Source organism: Gadus morhua, chromosome 6 (assembly GCF_902167405.1).
Source record: "Gadus morhua chromosome 6, gadMor3.0, whole genome shotgun sequence".
Lineage (NCBI taxonomy): Eukaryota > Metazoa > Chordata > Actinopteri > Gadiformes > Gadidae > Gadus > Gadus morhua.
The window spans coordinates 1,850,139-1,860,738 of NC_044053.1; the positions used below are offsets into that span (position 1 = coordinate 1,850,139).

The window sequence follows — 10,600 nt, forward strand, 5'->3', positions numbered from 1 at the left end:
CTGAACTGAACCCCACCCCTCCTGGTATCCTCCAGACCTCCCAGTCTGACTGATCCGCCCCCACCGTCTGGGACCCTCCTCTCCTCAGGGCCGACGCAAACAGACACACAGAGACAAACCAGGATTCCATACTTTTTTTATTAACACGTAGCACCAGTGCATGGTTGAATGGACGATGTGATGGGGGTGATCCTCACACCGTCGTCCACACCGCCAGAGCCTGAAGGGGACCCCCAGACCGGGGCCTCGCGGGGTCCTCTGGAAGAGGAATAGAGGCTCTGGGTCTGTCCGGCCGGTCACGAGACCCGTTTAGACCCAGGGAGGAACACTTCTGAGACCGCACACGCTCAGACGGCAGGATGGTAGACGGTAGGAAGCACTCATGTTGGGTGGAGGAGTGAGATTATGGATTCACAACAAGATACAAAACGATAAATGTAGACATTTAGACATAGACATCTTTTCATGGGCCGATGTGAAGCTACGACCATTGGAGGTCATCTTTGGCTGAGGGGGGGGGGGGGGGGGGGGGGGGTTCAGACGCCGTGGTCGCGCGGCTCTACCCACGCCGGTTCAGACAGAGTCCCTCACAGTCCTCTCGCGTGGCGAAGCGGTTGCTGTTCCCGCCGCAGCCGCCATACCAGAAGCGAGTACACTCTCTCCGCTGCGCGTCGAAGGCCCAGTACATCGAGTAGTCCTGACACGGCCCCATCTCCTGGCCCAGGGAGCAGCTGGCTGGAGCACACGGGATGGAAGGAGGTCTTTTTATGATCAATGAGGCTCCTCACTAGCCTGGTCCTACCAGACTCTCGTACTTCATTTCATTTGCACAGAGAGTCTGGCCCCTCTCCATTGGCAAACGTTAACTCACCTGAAGGCGGGTGTCTGTTGGAGTTTAAAACGATTGGATCTGCCCAGTGCCACTCTGGATCTGCCACGACCAATCACTAACGTTTGACTACAACTCAAACTAGCGCACGACCTCAACGTCATTGTTCTCAGCCACTCCCTCTGTTCGCTGATTGGGCTGGCAAAAATTGGCCGGAGAAAACCCGCAAATATACCACAAACCCAGACGTAGTACTGAATGGAAATTAATATTGAGCGGAAGCACGTAGGAGGCTGGAGCCAGGCAAGCACCTTACTGGAGTAGCTCTCAAATTCCGTTGTATTGTAAGAGGCAAAGACAATAAAGGCATTCTATTCTATTCTATTCTATTGATACACAGGTGGCACCGAGAGGGAGAACAGGTAAAAGCACAGAGCATCAGTCAGGAACACACCAAGAACTAAGTCATCACTTTAGTGTGTTCAGGTCTTGAATGGGACACAGCATCCATCTCTGGATGAGGATGCGTTGTGTTTGATGAACGAGAGTCTTACCCTTTCTGTGAGTCCTGCTTTGACTCGGTCCCAGTAGAGAGGAATCAACTGTCAAACACAGAAAACGGATAAACAAACGACGAAAGATCATTAGTTACTCCTCATCGCTTCAAGTCAGGGGTCAACATGTATTAGCCAAAAGCTATAAAATTCAGTTTTTTATGAACCGAGTCTCACAGCATCTAGCGGTCAAGCAAACGGCGACTCCTACAAGATTACGGATCTGGGTTCCTGTAGGTCAGCAACAGGAAGTCACAATTGTTAAATCAGTCCAAATATATATGAATCAAGATTAGGATGCTCTGCAAAACAGACAGCTCATTATTATTATAGTAATAATTATAGAGTTTGAGATTAGCACAGATAGCTTAAACAAACATATGTTTCAACGGATTGGATTGGCTGGCTTAAAAAAAACATGAACCTGTCAACAATGTCTGATACGGGTGAGTTACAGCAGCAACATCCGCCTGAACCCAAAGTGACCGCCACGGAAGCATGCAGGAGGGGGAGAGCACTGCAGGGACACCAGTCTGCTCCCAGTCTGACACTGGGAACAGGGTCAGCATCTCCCTGAGTCCACATTTAACAATCACTCATTCAATGCCGGGTTGGGACTTACTCTTAGTGACACATGTCTTGCGACATTCGCGCTCCGTGTCAAAGCGGTTATCGTTGCCGCCGCAGCCGCCGTACCAGAAGTGTGCGCAGGCCCCCAGGACGCGGTCATAGAACCAGCGCTGGACATAGTGAGAGCAGTGGGAACCAGAGTCTTGAGCCAGCTGACACCGGGCTGAAAGTAGAACACCAGAGCAATCAGTGATATATGCAAAGATATATACATGTTTAGAGAATCTGCGTTTTTGTCCTGTATAGGTGTTAAGATAATCTGTTATCATAAAATGGTTATCTAACTCGTAGAAAAAATCTAAAGATCCCTGAAGTACTAAGAATATTGTACTGCCTGTGTGTCTGCTTGTCTGTCTGGGAACTTATCCCTTGTTTTAGTGTTTGTCCTCCATTTTTTAGTCCATGTGTTGTTTCACCCTTTCCATCTAAGGGACCACAATGGAAACAAGCCTTTGGGCTTCATTGTGTTTTTAAATCCTTTTGAAGACTTCTGTTAATTGTTCAATAAAGTTTTGGCTGATGTTAGGTGTTAGGGTGATGGAGTGATACGATGTTAGGGTGACGCTAGCAAGGAGCTAGCTGGCTAGCGTACCATCGGGCGTGGCTCTCAGGAAGAGCCCTGCGTCTGCGCTGAGCACGGACCAGCCGGGGTCGGCCTGGTCCTGCAGAGTTGTGTCAGGGCTGCTCCCGCTCTGCTCCTCCCACGGGTCCACAGGCACCTGCTCAACCCGTCTGTCGATGTTTAAATCAGGATACTATGGTTAGAAGTTCAATAAAATCCTGTTCAAGGATTATTTTAACTACAACTGAATACATTGTTTTATGATTTTTATTTTTTTCATTTTTTTGATGAAGCATAATCCATCCTGATTGGATTAGAGTGTTGTGAGTGAGATGAAACCCGGACAGCGTCCCGACTGCTGGACTCCAGCTGTTAACCCATTCCCTTTATATCTGAGGTCGACCTTCATAGCATTATTCTGCCCTAAAACAAAGCTTTATTTTGTTGTTGTTTAGTTTGGTAGAGTAAAAGCTGCCATTATGTTGTGTTTTAGAGTGATGAGCAGCCGCTGACGAAGTCAAAGTTGGCCCTGATTTATAACATGAATAACATTTGCTGGTTCAGCTGTTGTCTAACAGCTACGGGTTTGTCGTTTCATTGCGAGCTGCAGATGGCTTGTGTACCTTTCTATGTCGTGGAGCAGTTCACAAGACTTCTTCAGAGAGGCCGGGGGGTACGTGTTCAGCCCATCTGCATAAAAACACATACACAGCCGTGACCTTTTGACCTCCTGGTCCCTTTAGGCTGCACTCTTGCTTCGTCCCAATACGCTTCAATCGTTCAGCCCAATAAATTATTACGCAATGAAAACAAAACCACAACAATATCTTATAACACATTATTTACCATTCACAGTTTGACCAGCGTTTAGAGGTGCTTCCTCCACATATCACTTAAAGGGGACGTATTATACCCCCAGGTGAGAGTGGGATTAGCCGTTACAAGCCGCTTTGAAAATCTGCCTCTTCCGACATCACAAGTTTGGCGTGTCCACCTAGATGTATGACAGATAGATGAGCAACGTTTGCTACAGTCCGCTGGGTAGGCCGGTGGACCGATCTATCCAGAACACATCTAGGTGGACACGCCCACTAGTGATGTCAGAAGAGGCCGATTTTCAAAACGGTTTGTAACGGCTAATCCCTTCACACCTGGGGGTATAACATGGGACCTTTAATAATAAAATAATAATTCATCAATTTATACAGCGCTTTTCTAGACACTCAAAGATGCTTTACATGGACGGAGGGGACCTCCCTGAACACCACCCAGTGGGTAGAGTTTAGATTCTCTGCCCGAGCCCGACCCATATTTCCCACCACTATCCTCGGGCCGGGCCTTTGATCGAGCGTTTCTAATTATATTTTTATCATTTGTTTATTGGCCTAATCTGAGGAGAAATCTATGCCATAAACAGATATATTATAGGCCTTTAGTACACGGGTCTTCTCAATGCCGTGGAACGCTCCGTTCACTTGCATGGGTAGTAGTCCGGTGACTTGTCAACCCCAGCGTCTTCCGTTGCTAAGCGACGTCACCGTCATTGCGGACAAATTATTTCTCTGCTGATCAACACTACGAATGCTGGTAACGAATACATTTTAAAAAGACACACCATGTGAAGTTATTTTTTCGTTTTGACAAGTAGCAGTGTAATAAGCGGGATAATGTATAGAACGTCGCCGGTCATTATCAAAAATAAGCCCCTTCAGGGCGAAGCAAGAGACCTCCGCTGCGCGTTGGTGTCCTGTTCGCCCTGTCGGGGCTTATTTTCCCGATAATGACCGGCGTTCTATAGGCTACATTATCCCTTACATATATATTTAGCAGAGTAGGCCTAGTAACAAATGTGTACAAAGTTACATATTAAAAAAAAATTGTGTTGACATCGGGCTCGGGCTCATAGTTACAGTTAATGTGTCGGGTCGGGCCGGGCTCGGACAGAACGTGAACGGGCTCGGGCCGGGTCGGGCTTGATTTCCTGGGCCCGGTCTAAGCTCTACCACTGGGTGATGCACTTTAGTGTAATGCTACGTCTTCTAGGTGACTCACCCCTGAGCACGGAGAGCCAGGTGGCGATGAAGCGCCGGGCGTAGCCCTGCTCCTCGGGGCCCAGGCCGCCCAGGCAGAGGAGGTGCTGCTTCAGGGGGCCGCTGGCCAGCTCGGCCACCTGCTCCTGGCTGTAGCTGTCCCCCAGGGCCACCACCAGCACCGCCACCCCCCGGCACTTGGCCTCCAGCGCCACCCGGCGGAGCTTGTCCTGGTCCCAGCTGGAGGTCTTTGCCCCCACCCCCACCAGCAGCACGCGGTGCTTCCTGGGGTTGGGGGCCCTCAGCAGCACCTCCCTCAGGGCGTACTCCAGGGTGTGGCCCAGGGCCGAGGGGCCCCCCTTCTGGGTCATCCTCTCCAGCAGGTGGCTCTTCATCTGGCTGTTCCCCAGGGCGCTCAGCAGACCGAACTCTACCGTGGCGGCCTGCGGGCCCGCCGCCGGGGCCTGAGAGTGGAGCCGGCCGCTCTGCTGGACCAGGGCCACGCGGGCCCGGCCGTCGGCCTGGCCTGGCTGGACGCTGACGGCCACTTGCTCCACCACCGAACCCAGCAGCTCCCGGAGACCCGAGTAGAGGTGGGCCGGGACCTCCCTTGAGCCGTCCACCACCAGGGCCAGGTCCACGTCCAGGACCCGGGGGCCCGGGGCCCTGGGGCCACTGACGCAGCCCGCCTGAGGGCGGCAGGGGTCTGAGGAGGGGACGGCCTTTGTGATTTTAGTTGATAATGATTTTGAGTCATATTCTCTTCTCTCTGGATTCGTGATCGGACTCACTCATGATGTGTCAACTTAGGCTGTGTTCACATCTAGCGTTTTTTTTAAATCTGCCAGCGCTTGTTTTACATTATATTCCTATGGAGCACAGCGTTTCTGGAAAAAGTCATGGCCGTTTCTTTAAACGCCTCTCCCAGCGTCAACTTTCAGGAAGAGAGCGGCCGACGTCAGGCGTCTTTTTGGCAACAGACCAATCACAAGCGGAACATTGACACTTCGTCACGAAGGAAACTCAACTGTCAAACCAAGAAACGATGGCGGACAAATCACTTGGGAAAGCGCTGGTGGAGCGATTAATAGTTCTAATAACAGAACATGTCGAGGTCAATGACATGTCTAATGGGCTCTAGCCTGGATACGTAGTAGGCGAGTAACGTCAGGTCTAGAATGGGTTCGTTGCTAGCTGATAGAAAAAACGCTCTCGGCGCTTTTAGGAAATAAATCGCTGCCAGCTTATTTTTGTTGTTGAAAAAACGGTCGGCTCAACTTTTACCTATTACAAAAAACGCTAGATGTGAACACGGCCTTAAGCGGGATATGGCGTCCTAACCTAACCGGCCTGGCGGTCCGTACCGTACTGGCCTATTAACCTCGGGGATCACAGGCCCTCTGCTCACCGTGGCAGATGACGCATCTCTTGACCGGTTCCAGGTCGCTGGTGAGGTTCTGGGAGTGGCCGAGCGTCAGGAACACAGAGCTGCCTGTGTGGTCGGCCTGCATCGAAACAAGACTCACATTTTAATTTATTAGATTTTAATTTCAATTTCGAGACATATCTAATGGTTCACATTCAAGTATGGGAGCAGGATGGTCTGGTCTCTGGGTTGGGAGCCCACTCGGGGTCTGACACGGATATGGGGTCACGGGGGACTGCGGCTCGTAACCTCTACATTGTATAGCTACATGGTACAGCTACATGGTACAGCTACATGGTACAGCTACATGGTACACCCTAGGGCTGTAACGATACACAAACTCACGATTCGGTTTGTATCACGATTTTTGACCCACGGTTCGATACATCGCACGATTTTTTGAAATTTAAAAAGCATTTTATTTAAACAACACTTATATACCAATTAACTTAATGTAACATTTAATAACAAATAATTTGGAACACTGAACAGATTTGAACAGAAAGAATACTATTAAAGTATAGCTAAATGAATAAAGAAATAACGTGTGGGAGGATGCTTTTTTCAACTGTTTGGTTGGTTTAGTCAAATATCCTTATTAGCACTTCTTATTAGGCTATGTAGCTTAAATAATGACATAATCAGGCCGTATAGAATGCAACATGTTTAATAGCCTAACTTTCAATAGATGGAGAAAAACCTGAATGTCATGAACGTCGCAATAACGAGGCGTTACGAGTAGCATATGTGTGCGCCAGAATGGCAATGTGCGTATGCGTGTGTGAGTGACGTCAGCGAGTGAGTGGACGAGCGAGGAGAGCGAGCGGTAGCGCGTGTGTCTAGTGAAGAAGCGAACGACTCCGGTAGAATAAAGTACCCATCCTGTCAATAATCGGTGGCCGCTTCATTCCGACCTATAAGCAGACAAACTGCCAGTCAAATCACACAAAACACTAGAGACAGGATCACACAGGCCCCCTCTGGATAAATGTCGTTCATATCGCATATGAGCACTTCGACGGCTGTGGAGAAATGCGATCCTCCGTAGCCACGGAGGATTGCAGTCGCATACTTACGGCATCGATAGGAGGGGGCGCTGTCAGCAGACTATTATTTAGACAAATTATTAGCAAATTTCAATCGGACAATTTGACCGCAGAGTTAGAAAGGGCGTATCGCGCTTCTGCCTTCTCACACCGCGAGACAGGATCGTGGCTTTGAGTATCGCGATTTTCGGTTTGATACGCGTATCGTTACAGCCCTAGTACACCCACATGGTACAGCTACATGGTACACCTACAAGGTACAGCTACATGGTACACCTAAATGGTACAGCTACATGGTACAGCTACATGGTACAGCTACATGGTACACCTACATGGTAGAGCTACATGGTACACCTAAATGGTACAGCTACATGGTACAACTACATGGTACAGCTAAATGGTACACCTACATGGTATATCTACATGGTACACCTACATGGTACACCTACATGGTACACCTACATGGTACAGCTACATGGTACACCTACATGGTACAGCTACATGGTACACCTACATGGTACAGCTACATGGTACACCTACATGGTACAGCTACATGGTACACCTACATGGTACACCTACATGGTACACCTACATGGTACAGCTACATGGTACAGCTACATGGTACACCTACATGGTACAGCTACATGGTACACCTACATGGTACAGCTACATGGTACACCTACATGGTACGCCTACATGGTACACCTACATGGTACACCTACATGGTACAGCTACATGCACCTACATGGTACAGCTACATGGTACACCTACATGGTACACCTAAATGGTACAGCTACATGGTACACCTACATGGTACAGCTACATGGTACAGCTACATGCACCTACATGGTACAGCTACATGGTACACCTACATGGTACAGCAACATGGTACACCTGCATGGTACACCTACATGGTACAGCAACACGGTACAGCTACATGGTACAGCTACATGGTACACCATTTTGTTTGGACGTTGGGTGGGGGAATGTGAGTGGAGGATGGCTGGTTGGAGCCCACACCTGTTGCACGTTAAGTCATCAGTGTGCTCAGGTTAAACCAGCCCTCTCCCCCCACACTGGGGGGGGGGGTCTCCTGGGTGACAGCGGAGTGCCACCACCCTGCAGCCTGCGGTTGGAGGAGACCTGAAAAGCCTCCTAGGTGGAGTGAGGCAGCCTCCTTAGTGGAGTGAGGCAGCCTCCTAAGAGGAGTGAGGCAGCCTCCTAAGAGGAGTGAGGCAGCCTCCTAAGAGGAGTGAGGCAGCCTCCTAAGTGGAGTGAGGCAGCCTCCTAAGAGGAGTGAGGCAGCCTCCTCAGTGGAGTGAGGCAGCCTCCAAAGAGGAGTGAGGCAGCTTCTTCAGTGGAGTGAGGCAGCCTCCTCAGTGGAGTGAGGCAGCCTCCAAAGAGGAGTGAGGCAGCTTCTTCAGTGGAGTGAGGCAGTGTTTGAGGTGAATTCACAGGAAGTTGTCTCCAAATAATTAAGTTAGTGTTAAATGCAAGAGAAAATTAATTAGTTTTTAGGAAAAAAAACAGGTACTGAAGGGGCTAGCATAACATGAAGATGGACTTCGTTCCCCAGTCTGGGGCGACTGAATAAGCCAGATCAAGCCGCCTAAGGACGCGTACCATTAAGAGCCCACACCTGGTCCTTAATGACATGGAACGGAATTCAAAAGATTGCTACTGACCGATTATCCTTTCAGTGGTCCTTTGTCTCAATGTGTATCGCACATGAAATGAGGCATGAGTCAATGTCCTGTGAAGTAACCTCAACGCATCATTGACAGAGTCGAGCCAAGAACCTGGGACCAGGAGATTGCTCTCAGACCCCAGGTGCCGAGGAACGGGTTTGGTTCAAGAACCAAGAAGTCACTGGGAGGTCACCGGGAGGTCACTGGTAGGTTACTGGGAGGTCATTGGGAGGGTCACTGATAGGTTACTGGGAGGTCACTGGGAGGTCACTGGTAGGTTACTGGGAGGCCAACAGACTAAATCAGGACAGATTGTTCTGTTAGTTGTTCTATAGTTGTCGTTAGTTCTATAGATTTGACTTCTTATTTGATTCTGATTGTTAAACAGTACAAAGACAAAGGCTGGAGTCCTGATCAGTATAGGCTGATGAGACACCACTAATCAAGAGCAGTCATCATTCAGCAGACGCTTGGACATTAAGGAGCAGGTGTTTGCACTGAGCGGGATGTTTAAGGGTTGGAGTGAGATGCCCTCACCTTAATGTCTGTCCTCCCCACCCCCCTCCACCCCACTGACCCTATGCTGCCTGTCCTAGGAGAGGGTAAGGGTAGGAGGCTAGGAGGGTTAGGGTAGGAGGCTAGGAGGGTAAGGGTAGGAGGCTAGGAGGTTAAGGGTAGGAGGATAGGAGGGTATGGGTAGGAGGCTAGGAGGGTTAGGGTAGGAGGCTAGGAGGGTTAGGGTAGGAGGCTAGGAGGGTTAGGGTAGGAGGCTAGGAGAGGGTTAGGGTAGGAGGCTAGGAGGGTTAGGGTAGGAGGCTAGGAGAGGGTTAGGGTAGGAGGCTAGGAGGGTTAGGGTAGGAGGGTTAGGGTAGGAGGGTTAGGGTAGGAGGCTAGGAGAGGGTAAGGGTAGGAGGCTAGGAGGGTTAGGGTAGGAGGCTAGGAGGGTTAGGGTAGGAGGCTAGGAGATGGTTAGGGTAGGAGGCTAGGAGAGGGTAAGGGTAGGAGGCTAGGAGGGTTAGGGTAGGAGGCTAGGAGGGTTAGGGTAGGAGGGGGTAAGGGTAGGAGGCTAGGAGGGGGTTAGGGTAGGAGGCTAGGAGGGGGGTTAGGGTAGGAGGCTAGGAGGGGGTTAGGGTAGGAGGCTAGGAGGGGGGTTAGGGTAGGAGGCTAGGAGGCTAGGAGGGGGTTAGGGTAGGAGGCTAGGAGGGGGTTAGGGTAGGAGGCTAGGAGGGGGGTTAGGGTAGGAGGCTAGGAGGGGGTTAGGGTAGGAGGCTAGGAGGCTAGGAGGGGGAGGGGGGTTAGGGTAGGAGGCTAGGAGGGGGAGGGGGGTTAGGGTAGGAGGCTAGGAGGGGGAGGGGGGTTAGGGTAGGAGGGTAGGAGGGGGAGGGGGGTTAGGGTAGGAGGCTAGGAGGGGGAGGGGGGTTAGGGTAGGAGGCTAGGAGGCTAGGAGGGGGAGGGGGGGGGGTTTACCTCGAACGCCTTCCGGGTTTCCTCGCACCGATCGAGCGCCAGGACGGCCGGGACGATGTCGAGGGCGCGGTACTCCATCACCGCGGTGACGATGTCGTCGCCGTCCTGCGACGGGCCGTGGCTGAAGAACACAGCCACCTTCCTCACACTCAGGCCCCGGCGCACACGCTTGAACACGTGGGCGCCCACGAAGCGCATGGCGCCCCCCAGACGGCGGCGGTTGCTCGTGCGCTCCAGGGCGATGTTCCGCACCAGCTCCAGCAGCTGCTTCTTAGAGCGGTAGTCATGGAAACGGACCAGGTGCTTGGTGTGGGCGCTGTAGCCCACCACGGCCACGCGCGCCCCCTTGGGGCAGTTGCTCTCGGCGA

The 10,600-nt window shown here is 51.2% G+C and overlaps 1 protein-coding gene across 3 annotated transcripts in view; it reads right to left on the reverse strand.

Moving 5' to 3' along the window:
- Window positions 1–119: 119 nt before the first annotated feature.
- LOC115545480 (collagen alpha-6(VI) chain) overlaps window positions 120–10,600 on the reverse strand; it is a 33,585-nt gene continuing 23,104 nt past the window's right edge. For 2 of the 3 annotated variants that reach the window (XM_030358695.1, XM_030358693.1), the window contains 8 exons: window positions 10,233–10,600; window positions 6,014–6,110; window positions 4,628–5,311; window positions 3,199–3,265; window positions 2,606–2,745; window positions 2,006–2,176; window positions 1,384–1,431; window positions 120–735 (listed from right to left, as the gene is read on the reverse strand). The exon at window positions 10,233–10,600 is cut by the window's right edge and continues 123 nt beyond it. In XM_030358695.1, coding sequence (XP_030214555.1) covers window positions 560–735; window positions 1,384–1,431; window positions 2,006–2,176; window positions 2,606–2,745; window positions 3,199–3,265; window positions 4,628–5,311; window positions 6,014–6,110; window positions 10,233–10,600 — 1,751 coding nt within the window. In that variant the 3' untranslated portion in view covers window positions 120–559. The remainder of the gene's footprint in view (window positions 736–1,383; window positions 1,432–2,005; window positions 2,177–2,605; window positions 2,746–3,198; window positions 3,266–4,627; window positions 5,312–6,013; window positions 6,111–10,232) is intronic. The other variant, XM_030358694.1, reaches the window with a different exon arrangement.